The sequence below is a fragment of the Anopheles nili genome, chromosome 2 (assembly GCF_943737925.1).
Source record: "Anopheles nili chromosome 2, idAnoNiliSN_F5_01, whole genome shotgun sequence".
In the NCBI taxonomy this organism is placed as follows: domain Eukaryota; kingdom Metazoa; phylum Arthropoda; class Insecta; order Diptera; family Culicidae; genus Anopheles; species Anopheles nili.
In genome coordinates this window covers 22,488,209-22,511,476 of record NC_071291.1, presented here as the reverse complement: position 1 = coordinate 22,511,476, position 23,268 = coordinate 22,488,209, and the positions used below count along the sequence as shown (strand labels likewise).

The window sequence follows — 23,268 nt, the reverse complement described above, 5'->3', positions numbered from 1 at the left end:
AGTGGCTGTATTATGCAAACAAAAACATTGTGTCGGCAGGTTCGCTTGTTTCGCTGCTGCCGGAGATAGGGCAAGTGGTTTTTTTTATTCCAAGGGCGTTCTTAGATATGTGCTGCCACACTGTACCTGTACCTGTTTCTGGACGGGGACGAAAACGTATGCAAACGCGCGCGCAGCTGTGAATCTCTCTAATCTCCTGTGCGGTGTTGTCGTTGCGATACAATTAATTGCCTTGCTGATTGTCGTCGCAGAACACCGGCACCAGCAACAGTCACCAGCGCGCACAGTGGGTGGAAAGCGATCATATATTGTTTATTATACTTTGTAAAATACTGTGCAAATAATTATCTCGAAATAAACTTCTCATATTGAGTATGAAATAAATTTTATTGTAATTTTTTCTGTTTTGTATTTCCTTGTGAAAGTAAATTTTGCGGTTGTAATGCGATAAAAAAATGATTCTGGTTGTAAATTTAGCAATAATTAAATACTAAGCAATTGTGTGTAATTAATATGAAATTTCCAAAATTCTCCATTTTTTACGTAAAATATAAAACAGATCAACGTAAAACGTCTATAATATTTATTTATGAAAGAAATACATTTTCTATATGTCCACCTCGAATACTGATAGTCGCCATAGTGCGGTGTCAAAACGACAAAATCGACTGAAGGCAGATTTTGTTTTTCTCGTTGCGCTCGATCTTGTCAAAAACGACCAAATTTTCTACCAGCTGTACCAGGAGAACATGACTCGAAGAGGTTGCATGGATTTGCGCATGAACCGCGAGGATGAACACCAGTGAGCGGGCGCGTTCATTCAGATGAACCAAGTGAACTTTAAAGCTCGTTCATTAAAGCTTTTACGCTCAAAGCATTCATGACTATAAAATTCATTCATTTAATAAAACAGGGTTTCTTTCTCAAAAACAAAAGAACACGCAAAGATATCGTTTTGTGGGTCTGTATTTCAATTTTGTCATACGATAGTACTTATATTCGCCGCTAGTTTAACATTAGCATGCTTTAGTGGGGGGGAAAATTGCATTTCACCAGCTTCACTCGCATGTTTCCCAATGATTCCTCGACCTGGGTATGGGATGAGTATGATAACGCGAGCAAAATGATTGGTGCGTGAAAGGATTAAACACATGCCGAGATTACTTTCAATGCCTCGCTGCTACGGTCGTGGTGGTGGTGACGAACAAACGGAAACAAACAAAATATAAAAAAGTAGGTTTAAGTTGAAAACATGCTTCCATATGCTGCCAGCTGTCTAGTACCTTCTGAGTCTAGTATTGCATCGGAAGGGGGCCGTGTGCTGAATGCTAGATTTCCCTCTCTTTTCATCGCAACGTAATCAATTGAGGTTTGCAGTTTTTATGTTTTCTACGCGAATATCGTTTCTTTCGCCTCTTGCATAGAATAGTGCCACCCTGTGGCAGCCTGTGTGCTGCTGGTGCTACATGTTCTACAGCTTTGTTAGGTTTTTAAAATCTACTCGGCTTCATTCGAAATTCGCAACTTAAACTCTAGCCTTTGTTTCGTTAGCTACGATGTATCATATACATAGATATTTCTGTCTCATTCATCGACCTGCGTTGCTATCCTTAGCGTTATTTTGTGTATATATCATCTGCGCACGCTTTCAAGCGGGCTGGTGTGTATTTTATTTGTTTGTCCGCACTACATGTGATTTGTTTAATTACTTCATTATTTTCTCCGTTCGCTGTGAGAGGTTACAGGTTTGTTGTTACAATAAACGGTTACATATAATGCAACGGCGCCCGAAACGGGGACAGGCGTCACAAGAATCAATAGTAATTGCTTTTTTATCTACTTTGTTTGCTTCCTATAGACTTGGCTTCCATGGGGATTGACTTCGGTTCGTTCGGTTCTCGGTCGCAACGTTTTCTTGTGATATTTTCTCGCCTCACTTGCCGTTCCGTAGCGCAGATAGTTTTGTTTAACTTAAAATGAAAAACTTTTTTTGTCCTGTCCCAAAACCCAGCCCTCTTCCTCACATTTTCCCTATATTATGTATAAAGTCCGACGCCAGCATCCCTTCCCGCCATTCCAAGCTAACTTATATGTGGTGCTCTCTTGTCTCTCACGCTCTCTCTAGCTCTGAATGTTCACTCCTTCACTATTTTAGAAGGTATATGTTAAAAATAGTCAAAGTCATAATAAAATCACGCAGCATTTCGTCGCCATCATGCACAAAAAGCTGAAAATTCTGCTTCTAGGAGACATTAATATCCTGATCGCATATACCCCACAGGACAATACACCGAAATGTTGCCTTTTGTTCCTACAACAGGATCAACATGCACGAATAATTTATAATAACAGTCGCTATACGAAAGGACATACTGCTTAGGAACGGATAGGACAGGGAAAGAGACAGCTAAATTAGAAAATAATTTGAGTTTAACATTTTTGGCGAGAACAAAAGATGATAAATAGATAGAAGAAATAATTACGTGACAACAACGATGATGATCCAAATAGCAATGAAATGATAAACGAAATGGTAGTTACACAATCATAAGTTAAAGATACGTTGGCACTCTCTCATTATCGCCTTTGCCTTTTCCTCTACCGTTTTCTTTCTCACATTCTTTTTTCGCTACAGTATCTGCACGTACTTCCGTGAGATGTATGAGAATAGAATCAAATCAAAATCCCTTAATTCGTTCGAATGCCCGTTGCATTGTTGTTGTTGTCGTAAAAAATAGTTTCAGGAAAGACACTAGAGCAAGCTTAATTCGTCGCTGCGGCGGTAACGTTCTGTTTGCAGCAGCTTTCGCTGGCCCTCGGTGCCTCGGAGCTGCATTCAGCGGCTAAGAGCGTCTGCATCTGGCTCATGCTGGTGATCCGATCACGCATTATCGCCGTCGCGGTTGCCGTTGCATTTGATCGATACAGAAACGCACTGCTGTCCTCGTTCGTGGTCGAAGTGCTCCCATTTGCAGCCAGCATCGAGGGAGCAGCGTTCACGTGTTGCTGCGCAATGTTGCCGTGCGTAGATGTCGAAGGCACGCTTGCACCAGACGTGGAGGTGGCGGTTGAAATCCGCTGGTAACAGGGACCACACAAGCGTACCGGCTGATAAAGCCGCTCGTCCGGCAAGTGTGCCGTAAATTCGGAACATTCGGCACAGAAGATTTGGCCGCACGAACGACAATGGTGCTTGCGGCGACCAAGCCAGAACTCCGTCTGGCAGGTGGTGCACCGAGTGACGGCGTGGTCAGGTACCCACAGGACACTGTTGCTTCCACCGACTCCGCTGCTGCTGTATTGCATCTGTTGGGATGAGTTGGCGCCAGATGACGGTGCGCTTCGATCGTCGACTGCTTCCCACGAGCAGTTCGATGCGTTCTCGTTCATGGAGTCCACCATCTTGAAGTGAGAAAAATGAAAAACATCATTATTAGCACGACACGATTATTGAATAAAACAATAGTATACAAAAAAGAAACATTCAAAAGACGATACATAATGCGTTAGTTTAGCCATGTTGGCGCGAAAGGTTTGAATCCCGGATGAATTTTGCACGTGTACACAGAACTGGTTTTAAAGCTTGGCGCATCATTCATTCCATCTACATACGAAATTTATTGTTCATGCGGTGCGTTGTTCACGCCGGACGTGTTTCGATTCTACCCCCACCACTCACAAACAGCCTCGATAGCGCAGTCGGTAGCGCGTAAGTCTCATAATCTTAAGGTCGTGAGTTCGATCCTCACTCGGGGCAGTAATTTTTTTTCAATTTTTTGCACCTGTTGTGTTTTTAATTGGACCCTACAATGAGTTAAGCTGCATTAATAACAAGACAGCGCTGTTGATGCTTTAGATAAACGGTATGAAATTAAAATGAAACCAAAATTATCAATTTAGAAGACCCTTGAATCCAAAGAACAGATAGATTTTAGTGATTTCGCAGCGGAGAGTAAGAGCTTTCATGCAATGTCACACACATAAAAACGCACGTGGTCGTGCTAGGACGAGTCCACTATGATGAAACAGTAAAACAATCTAAGTCAAGGTAATGCAACATCAAAAGTTTAGCAAACGCTTAACTGACCAGTTGGGAGGACAATTCAGCATCATCAACACCTCCATTCTCTTCTTCATCAGAATCACCACCTTCTCCACCACCACCGCCACCACCATCTGCTTCGTCTTCTTCGCTACTACTACTACTATCAATGTCTAGTTCTCTTCTTCCTTCACGGTGGTGCCCTCCACCACGTGCTCTAGCCAGTCTGCGCATCGTCCTTTCCCGCGCGACATATTTTTCTTCCCCATCACTATTATCGCCGCTGCAATTGCAAGCACTATCGGACCCACCACCGTACGCATAGTGCTCGTTGACGGACTCCTCAAGAAGTAACGCCGGAAGTGCGCAAGATTTCGATAACTCCACCGCCGGAGCGGCCACCACCGGGCAGGTCATTCGTTTGTGCCGAGTACGTTCAAGAAAACGGCGGATTGTACGACAAACGACCGCATTGTGCGCAAGGCGACTCTCGTGTTTGAGCATCTCCTGACACAGCAATCGCTCCTCCTGTTCCTGGTCGCTTTCCGGACTAGCGCCATCGCACCTGGACGTAGTAGGACAATCATCCTCCTCGTCGGAAAAGATCAAAAGCGGATGATGTTCAACGGGTGGTGCTCGCAGAAGTACCGGCTTTGTGGACTCCTCAGGGGGAAGCAAACTGGGAGAGAACATTTCCGCAGGATCCCACACACCGTGCGGGTCACATTGGCAGACCGGAGTGGCAGTGGCGGTGGTGCCGAGAGAGGCGGTGGTGATAGTGCTTGTGCTGCCACTACTGCTCCTGCTGCCGTGGCTGCTGCGAGGTGGCTTACGACGATCGTCGATCCGGCTGTCCCTGGCCATCGCGTACGCGGTAGCAGTGAAAGTAGCAACGCTGGTTATGGAAAGGCTCACCGGCACCTAGTAGTATACATTGATAAGTATTGTCACTTGTGAGAAACGGTTCTAGTACAACGTGTCGCATCGTCATGCCGATTGGAGACTAGTAGCAGAAGGTAAGAAGGATTGCTAGTAGAGGTAGTAGTGGCCAAGCCGAGTACGCGGGTCGTGGTAGTAGTAGTGGTAGTATTTTAGCGCAAATTTTGTCGTTCGCAAAGCCAACAGCAGCAGAGTGAAGGTGGCTTTTGGAAAACGTCCATGAAAAGAAATGGAAAATAAAACATAAATCAAGCGTTAATTTCGGTCCAGGATCGCAGGACACGACAAACAGCTATCGTCCCGTTTTTTTTTGCCCGTTTGTGATATGGTCCTCGAACAACGAAATTCGCACTCAGCAGAATACCAAACAAGCGTGCGTGAGCGTGGAGATGGAGGCGCCCAGTTTTTGATGGAAATAATTCCCAAAAGCTGCCACAATGAAATGGGCGAAGCATTTTCTGGTGTGGTTGATTATGCGAAAGCGGTGAACTTTTTGCTCGCTATGGTCTCTATGGTTTTCGAACCATAATAATCCATTATGCCCAAGCCATCGCTGCGGAAGTTAAAAGCGTAAGCCCCCAAAACAACAGCAGACAAACGTTTTCTACATCCTTCCCGTACGGCGGAGGCTGGACCAGGCGCAACCGAAGAGGATGCGCACAGTGATGCCACATTACTCACCGGATCCTCATTGCCGTACTGCTGCTGGGCGCTGCTACTGCAACAGTGCTGGCAGAATTTCTTCAATAGTGCTAACCGCGTGGCGTACAGCTCGCGCTGTAAGGCTTCCTCGCGAAGCTGAAAGAATGAGAAATCGGTTGTAGTTTATTATGCCACGAGCAAGTTGCTCTGGGCACCTTGGATCGGGCCACTTACCCGATGCTCGTAAACGATCTGCTGGAGGCGCAGGTTTTGCTCTGAAAGCGCGTGGGCCAACCCGTCCGGACACGAGAACGTCGCAACCGGTGGCCTGTCCGCCGCAAACGGTGCACTCGGTGGTGTTAGTGGCAGTGACCGGGCACCCGGCGTCGAAAACCGAGAGTGTGTGGCACTTGGGGATATACTAGCGATAAGGAAAATGATCACATTAGTGTCCACTTAACGATTCTTAAAAGGCTTCTAGCTTCTCGTTACCTTCCATTGGTTGGTTTGCATGGACTCATGAGGTCGTGTTTTGAGTTGGACGAGTTTCTCCTTCGCCGTTCCTTCAGCGGCACAATCGTGCTAGTCGCAACGGCTTCGCAGGGAGCACTTCCACCAACGGGGTGTTTTCCGTTGATTTCGAGGTGTTGGAACTGTGGCTGAATGATGATGCTTTCGTCCATCAGCATCATCGAGCTAAGCAGAGGGTTGGCGGTGGCAGAGACGGCAGTACAGCCCGACGATAGGGACGTTCCGTTCGCTTTGAGTTTGTTGCAGCTCGCATTGCTGCTGATGTTGCTTTGCGCGTGCTGGATTGCCAGGCCTGACCGGCATCCGCCACGATCGGTTTCCAGCATAGATTCCGGCTGGTGCTGATGATGATATCGGCTATCGGTGCGATCTTTTGGTAGCTGCGAGTCACTGATTAACGTCAACGTAGGTTGATTTGATAATTTCTGGCAAAAGAGAGAGATAACGAGATATGGTCATGCATAAATTAATTGCACAGAGAACCTGTCAATCGCGTCTGGGAAGTTGATTTGGAACCTTACCCTATGGTAATCCTGACTATTACTAGTAAAATCACATCCATTGCTATCACCAGTCTGAGTTTTTGTGGCATAGTGGTCACTAGCGAGCCCGGTGTTTCTCAAAACGTCCCGTGGTGCTGTCACCGATCCTTTACCATTTACAAGACCCAGCTGACTGCTATCACTGTTTACTACGGCTAAACTAATACTACCAACATCGTCGATGGTGGCCTCGCCACTGCCTTTGCGATTCGTCCGTCGTGGCGTTTCCGTCGAGGCTGCATCGCTTAGATTTGATTGTCCACAACTCAAGCCCGCCTGCGGGAGATTTTGCAGACATTCTTGTTGCGAGCCCAACACGCTCGTGCCTAACGATGGTGGATATTGGTCCATCGGTACCAGCGTGTCCGTGCTTGTTTCAATCGACCCATGCCAAAGGTTGGGACTGAGTGACCTGGCCGTCGGCAAAGGGGACTCCAGTTGATTTGGCGAATCCGTGAGCAGCGTATCTGATGGAAGGAAGAGCATACATGAGAGGATTATGATTGTGCACAGTTTTTTTTTACTTTCCAAGTGATAGCACTTCTAGCTAGCTTTCCATTCAATTTATCGCACTTCTAGCACGCTTGTAAGGTTTTTAATAAACAATCATTAAAGTCTTAAAAGTTCATCTATTACGTATTGTAGGAAACGTAAGTTCATGATCGTTTGAATAACAAAAAAAAACACGTGTTACCCTTGATAGTTATACAAGTTACAAAAACTCTCAATACGAAAGACTTAAACAAATTTTAATCCAAGCTTAGTCAATTTTGAACAATAATATTCCTGGTATGCAAAAAATGCATAGCTACATTTGTGATTTCTATAAATTGTCGCTACGATAAATACAACATAAATAAGTTGCATATGCATTTGAAATTTCTTAAGTCATTAATACACAACTATCAGTAAAGAAAATTTGTTTAAGTGTATTGCGATTGGATTACATAATGGTAACCACACTATCAAAAAAAGGAACAAATAAGAACAAAAATAGAACTATTATATATTATTTATATGCGTTAATGAAACGTGGTCAATTCCGTAAACTCCAACGATTTAGCAGTTCCGTTTGATGTATTACAGCGCATGTAGGAAGCACAGAAAGTCATCATTTACTGCTTCCCTGAAATAATCGCTTCTTCTAGTTTACATATACATAATTTCGCAAATTACGCAATACATATACTAGTAACACCAGTGCAGAGATTGTACTGTTTACAAATGTTTTACAATAACCTTCAAATAAAATGTATAAAAAATGTGCCCAACGTCGTTGTTTTGTTTAGATTTATTTTTGTTCGCATTTTGTCTCGGTTTCTTTTATAATTGCTATAAACGATTACGCTTAATGCTGATAAGACAAGCAATTGGGATTGACGACTATGGCAATCCAAAGCAGCTTCTGACTGACAGCACAAACAGAGAAGACGCTCAGATGATTATTTAAAAAATCGTCCGAATCCTTGGTCAGTACCGTGCAACATTGCAATCGATAGCTGTACAAAAAGTCAACAGAAAATGTGCACCAGCTGCTTTGTTTATGCCGTTGAATTAACGTAATCTCTCTTAACGTCGCGTGCTATTAAACAGCACAGCTACAGGAATGTACCAATTTCTCCGTGTAGAACATTTTACGACGACTCACTATGGTTGCATCCTTTTTTTCCGTACAACCACATTCGCGAAATCGCATGACACAGGAACTTTAAACCATGGAAAGCATTCTCGCCACGAAATTCGAACAACGAACCGTTCACCTGTGATAGGGACATTCTTCGCGTTATAAGTTCAAGATCAGCCGTGATTCGAAGTAACCAAACGTATGGCTTTGGTTGCACCTACGCCACAGTGTTCAGTGGGTTCAGTGCAATCCGTGCCACTGTGAGCGTTTGGCAGTCCAATGTGAATCAATGCCACCAATTCAAGGAGCTAGATGTGCCGCCGCAAGAAGTGCTTGATCAGTTTGAACAGTTTATCGTATTTACCACCGCCGAAGCTGCTGTCGTCAGTTCCTCGTATGGTCAGGTCAACGCTTTCCATCATCATATCGTCGTTGGTCATAATCGGACGTCCAACGACGGCGCGATTTATGCCCCGTCCGAGGTCCAACCCCTCACCAAATCCTTCATCGCCACCACCTCCATCCGGGATGTCCTTGCCGGCACTGTTCGTTGGCTGGTAGCTTTCGATTTTGATGATACGCGAAGTATTCTCGTCTATCGCATCCGGCCATGTAACGAGCTGATGCTGCTGCTTACCGTGAAGTTGATTTACATTGATCACAGGAGCCATGGTGGATGTGTAATGTGAATGGTTCAATGAGGCGGCAGGAGCTGGCGGTACGACTGTCGGTAGTTCCGGAACGATCGGCTGGAATCTGTAACGACCGATGCTTTCTTCGCCGATGCTGGTGGTTGTGAACGAAGGCCTAACGTTGGTGGTTGCCGTAAGGATGAGTGTGGCAGCGGCGGCCACCGCTAAACTATCGACACCGCCGGTCAGCCCATTCGGGAAAAGACTAGAAGAAGCTGAGGAAGGTTTGTGTGCGCTTCTGAAAGTGTCCTCCGAATCCCCACCAACGGCGGAAGCAACACCGCAAAGAGGACTACTGTCGGCCAGCATACGCTGGTTCCTGATCGTTTGCTCCAGCTCCTCGTCCGATTGGTTCAGCTCCTGCGTAAGGCTTTGCAGCTTTTCGGTGGCCTGCTGAATGAAGGAACTTGCTATTGCTTCACGGTCCAACAGATGACCGTCAATCGAGGGCAGATCGGGGGACGTCTCCCGATCAGACGAGATGTTCGAATCGAGTGAACTTTCCTCTTGCGACAGGTTTAGCCCTACAGATTCGCTCTTTCGACCGAGAACGCTACCGGTGAGGCAAAATGTAAGAGAAAATTAATTCATGACACTCGCAACTCTTCGAGCGTAGTTACTTACCTCGAATCGACGATCATGCTTGGATCGCTTGAACGACGTGTCATGATACCGCCTGAGGTTGCTTCTTTGATATCACTGTACGAGCGCGTCTTCGTCATCGAACCATTCTGTTCCGGACTAGTAGCGCTTGCTGATGCCGCTGATGACTTCACGCCAATTCCTCCGACACCGTTGACTGACGCTGATCCTCCGACCACGATGCTGCCGGTGGGTTTCTCAACTCCAGTTCCAACACTCCTTATGCCGACGGCAACGACAGCAGAGGCCACATTCGGACCCACCGCCGATACGCTGGCGGCTGGATAGTCGACCGACTCGGAGGCGGACTGCTGATTATGGCCACCCCAGCTACCCAGGTACACTTCCGTCCAGAGGCGCAGATCACGCACGTTATGCGCCGGCCACAGGACGCGCTCGCGGTTCGGTACGTACAGGTGGTTCTTGTAGATCGGACCGGATAGGAAAGGCCACACGGAGAACGTCCGATCGGGGACGCTGTTTTCCTGCCGCTCTTTGACCGTGTTGCAGAGGAACGTGCCGAATAGACACGAATGCGAGTGTTGCGCTAATTTTATCTAAATGAGAAAACGCGTAAATAACGTTAAAATGCAGGAAGCTTCGGTTGGGACCTCCGCAAATGGTTAGCTCACTCACCAGGTAGCCCATATCGAATTCAAAGCTGCAAGGAAACTGGCGATGTATTTGATGGACGCAATCAAGCCACTGCAGGAACACAGGACACCGTTCGTTCGTTTCGTCAGAACCGGGACCGTGACCACAGCGGTCAGCAAACTTGTGGCCAAAGCTCAGCCACTCCCGTTCGACCAGCACGCGGAACCCTTCGATGGTGCGGTAGTACGGATCCAGACATAGCTGTGCCGTGGCCACAATCTGTGGCGTACGATCCCATCCGTCGGAACAGTGCACCAGCACCGGCCGTCCGCTGCGTTCGATGGCGTGACACACGACCATAGACGCCGCCAGCAATCCGGACAGGTGCTGTAACCAAAGCGTTCGCTCCAACAATCCGAGCCAGCTGTGAAACAAAAAACAAAGCACACACCCAACCCATTAGGCACATTCCTTCTGCAGCAGTTGAGCCACGCTCTCTGGCAACTGGAACCTACTTGGGAATGTCCGCCTGCGAGGCGCATAGTTGCCGTAACGCGTGGAAACTCTTGCGTATCACGTGAATGTTGCCCAGGCTCATGAACTGAATTTCGGCGCTTGGGTAGTACTCGGCGCATTCGCATCCACCGCCACGTGCTCGGTTCGTAACGGCCGACGTGTAGGACCGCGCATCCACAATCAGGATCTTCTTGGGTTCGTCCATTTCGACCTCTTCGTGGCTTCCCTCGGGGCTGCGTGGTGGACTACCATCACTTGACGCCTCCGAGCTGTCCGTTTGAGTTCGCGTACGTCTCGTACCGTCACTGGCCCGATCCTGCGTACCACGGTCGAATGAACACGCGTCAGACAGCGCCTTCAGCAGCTGTTCGTCCTTTGAGTTACGCCAACCAAGCCATCCAACCTCGGGTTGGCTGCAACGTGCAATTACGGCACCGGTGCGTTGGTGACGCCACACAACGGCCGGTATGCGACGCGAGCTTCGAAAGCTGGCCACATTCTGCAGAGTGTCGTCCGAGATGCACGCTGGCACCAGTAGTAGCCGTGGGTAGGAAGGACACAGCTTAAATTCCGCGTTTGCTTGGCTGATGCGCCACGCACCCTGCAAGTCGAATTGGAGCCGTTCGGCTTCGCGCCGGAATTCGTCCTCAAACGAACCGACCCGCTGTAACCGGCCAGCCCACTCGTTGTCCTGGTTAAGGGTTGGCGACTCGGACGCCCAGGCATGGAACGGAAACGCAAACAACGCCTCCAGTGTTTCCGGTACACCGATCGAGAGCGATATTCGCCGGTGCCACTCGCCACACTGCTCGGACGTCGCGAATGAACATCTGTAACGGGAAAAGGTCAGTTGAAGGTCACAGGTCTGCCCAAAGTGAGTCCTATGCACGTTTTGTGATACGTACCGCACGGTACTGGCGTCTTTGCAGTTTACAATCAGGTGGAACAGCTCGCGCACCTGCGTCGATTCGATTAATCCTAGCGGCACCGACACCTCGGCGGCGGTGCTGTTTTTCTGCAGGAACAACCGGTAATTTGACAGCGCCAGGATGCCATCGTCGGTCTGACCCAGATATCGAATAGATTCTCCAGCCACTATGAAGATATGAAGACGTTTGTGTTTGATTAATCATAGTTGGGTGGAAAGAAATGCTACCATGGCTTGGGTCCACCTGACTTACACTCAGTAAACCGAACCGTCAGCTTTTCTTCCTCCTTCTCGAGGATCGGTTTCGGGAAGAGCTCGGCCGCCTTCACCATGCACATCGATGATTGCGGCGAACCGTCGCCCGAACCCTCCATGATCTGCAAATTGTAGGAAAAAAAAATAAAACAGACTTGATTAGCCTCCGTCGCAAGGATAGATGCTTTATCGCCCTAACAAGGACAGATTATTCTTAACAGCTACTGCCATCGACCCCCGAGCCATCGAATCGATCGTATTTTGACAGCTGCCACTGACACGCATCTGTAAACCAACCACGAGAAGGATAGCCTCATCTTAACAGCCTTCCGGGAGCTCAAACATCACGCCCAATCGAAAGGGCAGTTGGCAACAAGACCGGCTTCGAATGAAGATGCAACTCATTCGATAACAACAAGAACAGTGAACGGTCGGCTTGCAATCGCAATGTAAACTGTGGGTAATTGGACCGGCCCTGGACGCAGTTGCGTGCGGCTGTCCACAACCTGTCCATCTGGGTGATGTTGATGGGCGAAGGAACACCTCCTTCTTGTTCGCATTGCCTCTTATCACACCCTATCAGCCGATCAGCTGTTTGGTAAATACACCACCCTGTGAATGCTCCAGATGTGAAACGCACCCGCCAGCCAAGTGGAAATGTTCCTCTCGAGGCTGGTCGAATGCGCAAGTACGATCCGCGGTCGGTGTCAGTAATAAATTGCGATAATCGCACAATCTCCACACGAAGGTTCTCACTGACCTACGACTGCCAGCTGCATCGGACCCGGCTCTGTTTATAGGTTCCCTTAACGCAGATTGCACATCTGGCGCCTTTTGTGGGGCTGGTAGCCAGATTGAACTCACATGACCTTTTTCAAGCTAGCAAATGGGTTCAGAGATTGAGTGATCTTCCCTACTTCAAACAAGAACTTTGGAGGCAGATCTTCAACCACCAAACACCACCTGGCTTGTGGCGGGATGTCCTCTAACAGGCACATTGGCGGTAGCGTAACTATAACGCGTGAAACAGAATAATCAATTATTAGAATGGAAACGATTGATAATTACTTTTCTGACACCTCCATGAAGACTTCGGTTTTGCTGATTGTTAAAGAGCAGGAACTTTAGACCCATCTTCTAGCAGGGTTAAGGTTGTTTGTTTCTAGACTGTTCCCCGGACCTCCAGGAATCGTTTAAAAAAGTTACACTGTGCCGCTTATCACGACGCTTGATAACTGCTCACTACTACGCGAATTGAGCCGCTATTAATTTTGTGACTCTGTTTTTTTTAAGATGCGTTTATTTTGCACCAGAACATTCGGCCGAAGAAGCGAACGATGCTGCGTTATCGCTAGCGCTAGAGATTTTTTTTCCTCTCGTTTACGACAGACTGTTACAAACTTCGTCAAACTACAAGACGGCAGCGTTTATGAATGAACCTTGCGACTCGTCCACAATCTCGGCGAAGGTTTGCTCGCTTCAAAGGCTGGCCTACGTTTGCGTGCCACGGACGCTGATGTCCGGGGTAATATATGAAAATGCACGATCGCCGTCTGGTAGATCGAGCGAGAAAGAATGACACTCTCGAGCGATAGACAGACTGCATCCAGCCATGGCGTCCACATAATCAAGACGTCAGAGGCTTGGTTCTGGATGCTCAATCGTGTGTAAATCGTCAGGCAGGCTGCAGGGAGGGACGATTGTTTGCATCTTTGTCGTTCCCCGATTAGAAAGCTCTGTGCTCTAGCTCCTTTCATTCGCTCTTGGGGGAATTATTTCACTAGAGCTGTCCGGACGTTGATATAGAACGGACTAATAGAAGAAGAGCCTAGTGGTAAACGTGACTACGGTCACATAGCCGGGGAAATTATAAGTTAAGCTTATATGAGATTTGAATATGATGGTTTTATATTTCAAACCAGCTTCGCATTATCATCGCAATGGTGCAGCATATTTACTTATTGAAGATAATAGCACAAGAAGGAATAGCAACCCATCTATGATGAGTCAGTCCTGAATATTTCATATATAAAATATACACCATAAGATACTACGAGCTAACTTTCAACAGCAGCATTTACTTACATGTATGCAAAAAGACAATTAAATAGTATAAATTGCAAATCACATTCAACTGTATAGTCTATTATTCTCCATTCATTCATTGTATTACATCGTGTGATCTTCCACTTCGGCTGATCTAGAAAAATCAACACCTAATAGTGCGTGCGTCACAGATTAGAGCATGTTGAACGAATGGGTAAACGCACAGGTCGAGAAGATTGACTAGCATTGAGCAACATCAGGCCTTTACTTCTTAGAATGCACACAATCTGATTCGTAAAGATGTGTTTGCAATCTTTAAGAAGACACCAAAAAATGACACTCAGCATTTGTGGGCTTATTTGAGTAGGATTCATTCCAGAGCATAAACATTATGAAAGCAGAATCAGCACTAAACTTCTACGAAAACGTGATCAAGTGACCTGTGTAACAGGCAGTAACGTAATGCATCCTTATCAGTGATCAATAAGGACGTTTCGGGATCGTGTGGAGGTGATGTGCAAGGTGCATCCGTATAACAGTCCTCTATCGCTGTAATATGACCCATCTGATTAAAATTTCAAAAAATCCTCTGGCCTTTCAAGTACTTCCGCGAAATTGAGCGTCGCCGACTGTTTCCTCGTCGTATTTACGCGCCGTTTCTTGAGAATTTCCTTAGTAACCAAACACTAAACTACACCGGTTATCATTGACTTCCGAGCTGTGAGTATGCGTCGGAAAACAAACTCTGCTCCAGTGTGGAAGTTCAACTATTCCGGTTAGCTACCGATTGGTTGCAAGTTCCATTCACCACCATGGAAAACCTGCGATCCGGTTAGAGCCGGTGTTTAGAAGTGAACAGATACGGCGTCATTCGAACCATTGCTCAGGTCCGATCCTTATCTTGTATCTTCTTGGGGTGGGTGTGACTCTGTTGTGTTAAAAGCCACCCCCGGTTGTTGGCATAATTAATCGCGCCTTTTTAGCACCCCCGACGTAGTCGACGAAGAAGCTCAGGATGCAAAAAGCGAATGAGCAGAATGCGTACACATGCTGCCACCGGTAGATTACGGGTGAAGGCGTTATTATTGTTTAGCCTGGAGTTTATTAGCATCCTCACGCTTATCTCATCGTGCCACTGCAGCATTCGACCGTGATGCAGCCGAAGCGGAAAGTGTGCATCGCTTGCAAACAGTCGTTTACATGTCAAAACATTGTAAATGCGAGATATAAACTACATGCGATGGAAAACACATCCACCAGGCACAAGTCTGGCGTTGAACAGCTTGCTTTTTTACCGCTTTTTTACGTCCAGTTTGAGGCAGCCAGATGCCATCGACGGTTAGGATGCACTCGCTGTGCTCTTACGCACTATCAGGCTCGTCTACGTAAATTAATATGCATCATAGATGATTATATAGAACGTATAACAAGAGCCACAGTGGGGTTTTAATAGAGAAATGGGCAGGGAATGGCCGGCATATTTTATATCCAATCTTCTAAGGGCGCATGGAAAATGCATAACGCATATATCGGGTCGATGGACTTATGCTCTGAGCATTTGTTACGTGACAAATGCCACGCCTGTTGCTGGTCTCGAGTGGATACTGAGAGTTTAGCTACCCTATCACGAGAAAATAAAAACACACACCGATAGAGCGCTCTCTTTCGCTCCGTTTCTATTTCATTTCAGTCTTATCCTACAGAGCGTGCATGCGTGAGTTAAATCACGCATTCCTTTTGTATACGCAGGCTGACTCACGAGCCACGGGGAATGGAATCAAGTGAAATTTCTACCAAAAACCGGATGTTGTTTATATTTTTCTGATTAGTTTGATTTGTTCTGGAGTATCTAAGCTGTGAAATCGTATACAGAGACAAAAATGGTGTTTAATTTCACAAATTCTTCGTATTGAATTCGATCATGGATCTGATCGTATACAACCTTCGTAACACAATACATTTTAGAGGTATATCGAACAAATTTAAATGGAACAAAACTCGGTTTCATATTCCCGTACTAGTCACTGTTCGACTGGAAGTGCTCGTCTTTCCACGAGAGATAGCAATCATGCCGACACAAAAAAAAAAACACTAACAAATATTCCAAATGCGTAAATACAAACCAATTACTTAGCTTCCGCTAATTGCGGCGAGCCTTTGACGTTCGTAGTACGCTCGGATACACTCATTGAATATTGCTACTGGCGCCCGAAACAGAACTGACCGTATCGGGAAGCCATGCTTAAGGATTTTGAACGAAACGAGCGCTGCCAAGATCAAGGACATAGTGAAGCTGCGCAATTATGTTTCGCGAACGGGATGAGTACACAAAGTCCATGTTTTCGGTTCCACTTTGTTTCGGGCACGATTTCCTTACCAATTTGTTATTCCTAATCCTCATGGTGTCCGTTCCCCGTTTCTTCCACAGGTCCACAAGCATCTTATCAACCACTTGGTGTCAGCGGGTGGGGCAAATTTTTGCTCTACTTGTCTGGTCCCGGTGGGTATTTATAAGCGGGAGCGATAAGGAACTCGATTATGTTTTGTTGTGGTACCCGGCTGAGACATTAAACCATTTGCACTTATTCCATTCGTAAAAAAAGCGCTGTAATCGCCGCGGATGTGATACAGTTAAATTTCGGCACCGTTTTTATTGTTATTGGAAACAAGCACACTCACGAGCCCGCAAGAAGATAAGAGTGCTGGTTGGCAGAGGGTTATAAAAGTGCACTTGTTTAACTATTCATTCGTCACGAGACACACAAGGGCTGACGCTTGGGCGCCGGAGTTAAAGCGTCCTAATCTCCACAACCTACAGACCGGTATTGTTTAGGAACTACGGGAACGATTAGGAGCTGGTTTAAACCAGATCTATTCTTCAATTAAATCTATCTGGTAGCATAAAGTTCTATACTTTGGGGACCGCGAACATAACATCAACAAGTACCTTATGGTGTTATTACGCGGTTTAGGATTCGAAAACGTGTAATGTCTGCAGCGTTGATAGTGATCACCAATTACCATAATAATTCTAGACGTTTTACGCGCAAAAGTGACTATTATTTCCACGTACCAACGTTAACCATTTTGTGAAGGACCAGAATGTCATTGCAATTATTGTTTGCTATGTGTTGTTTCAAATTAAAAAAACACTTCTTGAACAACACAGAACATTAACCTGGAGTGTCTTGTAGCTAAAGATCCTCTCAATTCTCTTTTAAGGCAAAATAGACAACAACGCCTACTAGAGGACCGTGAGCTTTAACAACTCTTTGAACGACTGATTCCATAATGCACCTTTAAAAGCCCCGAAGATATTTAGAACAAATAGCATTCACACACTGAGTATGCACTTATCGAGAAATACCAATCGTATATCCTTATCGATGGAAACACCATCGAAAGGTAAATTCCCCAAAAAACGAATATTATCAGACTCTCATACGCAACACATACGAGCCTAGCCAGGCATTGTTTGCGAAGAGTTCTTGGAAAAACGAGTACATGCAATCGCCTTCCAGATAATGCATGTGCAGTGGATGCACCCTTCGACAGTATGCGTGTACGCTTATCTGGCCCGTCGAGAAAACCCCATCTGCTTATTTCCACCCACTAACGTACAGCACACAGGGCAAGTTTTGTGGAATTTGACATTTCACCGATAAAAATGCACCATGATAAATGCACAAAGCTAGACTTCGATAAGACAATGGCGTTGCTGATGTTACCTTGTGCCTTTCCTGGCAAAACACTAACTCATGGTTAAGAGGTTCGACGTAAGGCGCTGATGTATGAGTGAGCTGCATCAGATCCCACTCGTCACCAAGCTCCGATCCTTGCCGGAAGCTGGCTGAAGAATCCTGACGTACGATCATAACAGCTCTTTCCAAATCACCAACACATCTCACTTCCCGGTTGATCCTTTCTCTTCGCTATAATCGCGGACACAAATCTAGCGAAAGTCCTGCTGCCACAGCACGTGAGCGAAATTCGTGAACACTTGCAAGTTTAATTCGTGCAGAGCCCTAATGTTGGACCAAAGCGAGCACTTTCATGAAATTTTCTCCTTTCACCTTTCGACGGCGTTCATGAGTACGAGATCCGGCATCGATGCACCTTATGGCATATTTCGTTCAATGAACGGATGCACTATACGCACTTTTCGCACTAAACATCACTTCCAAATCGTCTCAGCAACTCCAAATCGTTGTCTATTCAGCCCAACCTCAAGGACACTCTTTCGAGGGAGGAATTTCACAAAAAAAAAACGCAACCATTTAAGCACACGTGGACACCGCGAGGAGTGCACTGCAAATCGAACCGGCAATATCCGGCAGGCGAACCCCAAATGGACAACACTCCAGACAACGCGACCGATCGCCGAGACGAGGTCTCACATTTACGATCGCCGGCAAGGAGAAGCCCACTGGGGGTGGGGACCGTGGGTGGCGACACACACACGAACAACGAACCGTGATGTCTTCTACTTCGAGACGGCCTTGCGACACACACCCGACCCGATTCCCTGGCGAGGGGTTTCGCCGACCAGATCTCGTCAGCAATCTCCAGTAGAGTTGTAGGGTGTTTAGCAGCACGCTTCTCGACCCTTGTTTGGTCACGGCCGTGCACTTTTGGCCCCGGGGGCCAAGTCACCAACACGACGTTACCCTCTGGTGTGTGTGTGTGTGTGTTTGGGGTCTTTTCCACGAGGGCATCCACTTTGGAGGTGGAAAAAAATTGGAAATGACTGCAAAAAAGGAAGGTACGTGTGCAGAAATTAGCCCCCGCAGATTGGGAGGCGCTAGCGAGAAAAATCGTAGCTCATGGGTCGATGAACGGTGGCACGTTTCTAAGTGACACGTTTGGAGGAAGTTTCCTTCTCGGAGAAGGCACGCACCAATGAAAGGAACTACTGCTGTGAGATGCGGAACTTGGGAATGTGAATAGGGCGAAATGAGAGCTCGCCGACGATGACTTTCACGAACTAGCGGAACTGGAACTCCGGATCGGAGACGTCGCATTCCACGTTTTCTCTCGTGTTAGACAATTTTCTATCTTTTCCGCCGATTCCGAAAATGTATCGCTTTTAAAAATTATCTCTTCGGAATACTTTCCGGACTTAAGATAAAAGCCAATATGACTAGGAGACAGTGAGGGTGATGTTTGTACAATTTGATTTTTTCGTGGATCAATGAGAAAGCTGCTTCGTTTTCTTGAAGTCGACTCCCGCAACACATGAATGTAGATGGAAGAGAGAGAGATAGAGATAAAGCAGCAATAATCGCCGCAGCTAAATGAAATGCCTAAACGATCACCCGATTTGGTCAGTAAAAAACCCCGTTCAGAGAAAACCTCTGGCAAACGGCACAAACGACATCGTCGATAATAATCGCACATGAGTGCAAACCAACCACACATTCCTCACGAGAGCACATTAGTTGGCGAACTCAACTCATTCCGGTTGGGTCGCGATCAAGCACATGCACCAAAACGCATCCCCTGTGCGCACGGGAAAACGAGTTTTCGCAATTCCATTTTCCATCCCCCGAACATCGCAGAGAAAGGTCTCTCCCTCTCTCCGTTCAAGCAAAAACAAAAAAAGGAAGGGAAAAATCCCAAACCAGTCTGCACGCGAAGAAAGCAATGTCGTTGTTCGTGCCGGTGTTGATTGAAAGAGATCCACAATCAAACCAACGCGCGCCTTCTGGCCCCTCCTCCCTCGATAAAGGCATTCGTCCTGCCCCGAGAACCGATGCAAAGGGCTATTGGGATGGTAGTGGATGTTGGTGTGGCCAAAGGGTTAGTTTCCACGCGGGGCGTGTTGGTGCGAGTTGAATGGTTCATGTTTTGAGTACAGTTTTTTTCCCCCACTTTCGAGCGACTGCAGACATGGCTAGCACGGGCACGCAGTGGCTGCATTCGAGAGCTGCATCGGTAGAGCCACGTCGAGCTGCAGACGCACTGCAGATGCCGTCATCGCACGATCACCCTTCGAAAGTGGTTGGATGGGACGTGGCGAGCGATTGGTAGACGCAAGGAAAGACGTCTGCGAGAGACTTTCGCTTAAGGTGAAAGCAAGAGAAAAAATCACGTACATAACTCACGGCTTGGTAACTGGCCGTGTAGACGATGAAGCCACGTGGCGGTGAGTACACAGGCGTTCATTCATAAAACTCTTCTTTAAGATTGGCGAAGAAACGATAAGTTTTGGGGGAAAAGAAAGTAAGTAGACCTGAAACTAGTATTAGTTTTTGTTTGTGGTGAAATGATAGGTCATATAAAAATAGCCGTTGAAAACTACAAAAGAAAAAGCGCAATCAAAATCAAGAGAAATGCAAATGCTTAAATTGATTTCATGATGCATATGCGGTCTTGCAGAAAAAAAATGAACAAACTTCTTGCACTAGATCAGTGCAGTGTGCACCATTTCATCACATGAGTGCAGTGTGCACCATTTTCTTATCATCTGACACAATCGTTAACGTTAAAATGTCGTATACGCTTGCTGAAGGAAACATTGTAGTGAGCTTATGGCGTGAGGTTTATGACGACTATAAGTCATATCGCTTACAATTTGCTAGTGCTCTAAGCGAGCGTAGATTAAAAACGAAAGTTAATCTTAGCTGATTTTGTAAGTATTATTATTATTATTTATTTGAGGACGGCCCGGCTGTATTGAGATTTGTATAACTGTTTCGGGTTGATTCGGTTGATTTTGTAAGTAAACAATGACAAAATAGTATATGTAATTAATTCTTATCAACTTTTATTAGTTATCTATTTTGTTGAAACAATGGCTTTTCAACTTCAATATAGTCTAATCTATGTAATTATAAAGTGAATTGGAAAATTTAGAGGCTGAAATTGTATTCGATCAGATTGAAACGAATTTTAAGTAACATTGGAAAGCTTTTAAAATATATAAGGAAACTAAGCCGCAACCCGTAATTTGATTCGCTAGCGTCACGCTGAATGACATTTAATTTATTTATCTGATTTTCACGATTCAGCGACGAAATGAGCCCAGAGTTTCTTCAGAAGAAAACACAAAAGGCAAATATAATTACGCCTCTCAAGGATAACCATCTTTGCTTGAATTAAGCTAAATAATTTTATTAATCTTGAATTTTATCTCACCTTAAACTTTAGGACAATTGATACACCTTCTCTAAAACATTTTGCTTAAACTTTAAACAACGTGGAATGCCAGAATAGTGATTGAAACGATAAATTCAAGCATATTTCAAAAAAACCCCAGAGTTATTTAATTTAGAATAAAAAAAATCATAAAATAAAGAAAACTTTCCCGACAAACGAGCGGTTAAACAAATAAACGAAGGCCCGGGACTGGAACGTGGGACACTTCGAATGGAGTGCCTTCGCTAGAAAAGGCCTGCATTTGTTGAAGATATACAGTAAATCATCTCCGCTTCCGTTTCCTACGCTTCCGAGTAAAAAGGAAATGTTGTTCCAGAACCCCGCCACAGCTCGTCCATATTCTTTCTGTGCAAGACAGCGTCAGCTTACTTGCCGTAGCTATTATATCTGCCTTGCATCAGCCGCTTGGAGCTCACTACACTTCGTATGCATGTGCATTACGGCGCACCGCGAGAGCGAAAGTCTTGAAGCGCTGACGCGAGGTTCTTGTAAGAGTGCACCAGCTGTGGTTTTGTGTCTGCTTCCCATGACCTAATTATTTGCCATTCCACACTCAATATGGCAACCACAAAGCTGCTGTAAGATGAGCTTGCAGCATTTTGTCTTTAAAAATAGGCAACTGTAGCTGTTATATTGTTAGATATGACGAATATATTCTGCACCAGAACATATGACCAAGTTGATAATGTATAAATTACTATTTCCGATGTTTAAAAAACTATAGGAAGACATGATTATTTAAAGGCAAAGGGGGTTGAATGAAAGTACGGCTAATAATCATTTATATGATTTTTCTTCTTTCACATCTCACCCTTAACGCAACTGCGCTTATAGGACAACTTTTTTTTTTAAACAAATTAAAAATAGTACATGCATTTTTGCAAGACCGGCTCGTCTCTAAGTTTCATGTTAACAATATACACAAAAACTGGTTAAAATTAATTACTAATAATAATAACAGCTTTTGCAAAACTTGAAAGTGACCATAGGAGGATCATAAATTGAAAAAAAAACAATTGCACCATTGCTATTGCCGACCTGTATTTGTAATCACCACTTTAAATGATGCACTATCAGCATGCCAGTACGATCGCTGAACATGTCGATGAACTCCCGCAAGATAAGAAGTCGGGTTCGATCGATCATTTCGTCCCGGAACCGGTGTGGCAGCTACCCACCGGTACACGATGGATGCGGATTCTGAAGTAAACAGACTGATTACAAGTGCATATACGATTCACGTGACACTGGTACGTTCACGGTGTACTGATAAATAGCGGTTAAGTTTCTTTAGATTGCCACACGTCAGCTAGGAAACGGCCGTTCATTGATTCCACTGTTTAACATTTCTTCAGAAGCGGTTAAGGAAATTTTACAAATTAACTTAATGCAGAAAACAAATTATCCGTGCACCCAGAAAATAAACTTGTATATTTGTACAGTAGAAATTTATTCAAGCATGATAATTAGCAATGGAATCTACCACTTCAACCACATAAAAACAAGCACCTTAAACGTGCAGGACTGCAGCCCATCGTGTAATAGTGTACCATCGCAATTGTCGTACGTTCAAAGGACCCTTCAAATTTTCATAGAAATCTAATAAAATATAGAACATTATCAACAGCCTGTAGCTGCCACGATAGCAATTAATACACTCTTTCGTGGCACCTTAGCCCCCCATCTGAAGGCTGACCTGACTAGGAGCAACGTGTTAGGTGTACTTAAAGTTCCCTCTATGTACAATGCACCACGGTTGATCCAATCAAACGCCAAGGCAGGTCCGACGACGATGGCCCATTGACCGTCGTAACATTAACAATTCAACACGCAACGGCGTTATTTGATAAACTATTCCGATACTCCAGACCTTCGCGCGTGTGTCTTTGTGCACGAATGGCAAAATGGTAAGGAAATACTAACCATGCTATGCCGCAAGGTTTGTGTAACGCCACGCAACGTATGCCTTTGGGACCTTCGCATGAAGTCGTCGTCCACTGGGAGCAACAAAGCCAGAAATGTCTCCTGTGAGGGTGGTTACAGGGACGAGATGGTGTTGAAATGAGGCGAACTGGAGCACAACGTGCAAGACGCTGCTAACAACACTGTCGGTAAAT

General features: G+C 45.7%; 1 protein-coding gene and 1 non-coding gene across 2 annotated transcripts; one reads left to right on the top strand and one right to left on the bottom strand.

Annotated features, from left to right (window-relative positions):
* Positions 1–2,053: 2,053 nt before the first annotated feature.
* On the bottom strand, positions 2,054–12,066 carry LOC128730888 (myotubularin-related protein 4). The gene is made up of 11 exons (XM_053823974.1): positions 11,946–12,066; positions 11,670–11,859; positions 10,764–11,594; positions 10,291–10,672; positions 9,637–10,211; positions 8,685–9,565; positions 6,676–7,163; positions 6,116–6,579; positions 5,858–6,044; positions 5,663–5,779; positions 2,054–3,402 (listed from the first exon to the last, which is right to left on the bottom strand). The coding sequence occupies exons 1-11, from the start codon at positions 12,064–12,066 to the stop codon at positions 2,764–2,766; spliced, it is 4,875 nt and encodes a 1,624-aa protein (XP_053679949.1). The 3' UTR covers positions 2,054–2,763.
* On the top strand, positions 3,685–3,757 carry Trnam-cau (transfer RNA methionine (anticodon CAU)). The gene has a single exon. It is a non-coding gene; the product is annotated as a tRNA-Met (tRNA).
* Positions 12,067–23,268: the final 11,202 nt, after the last annotated feature.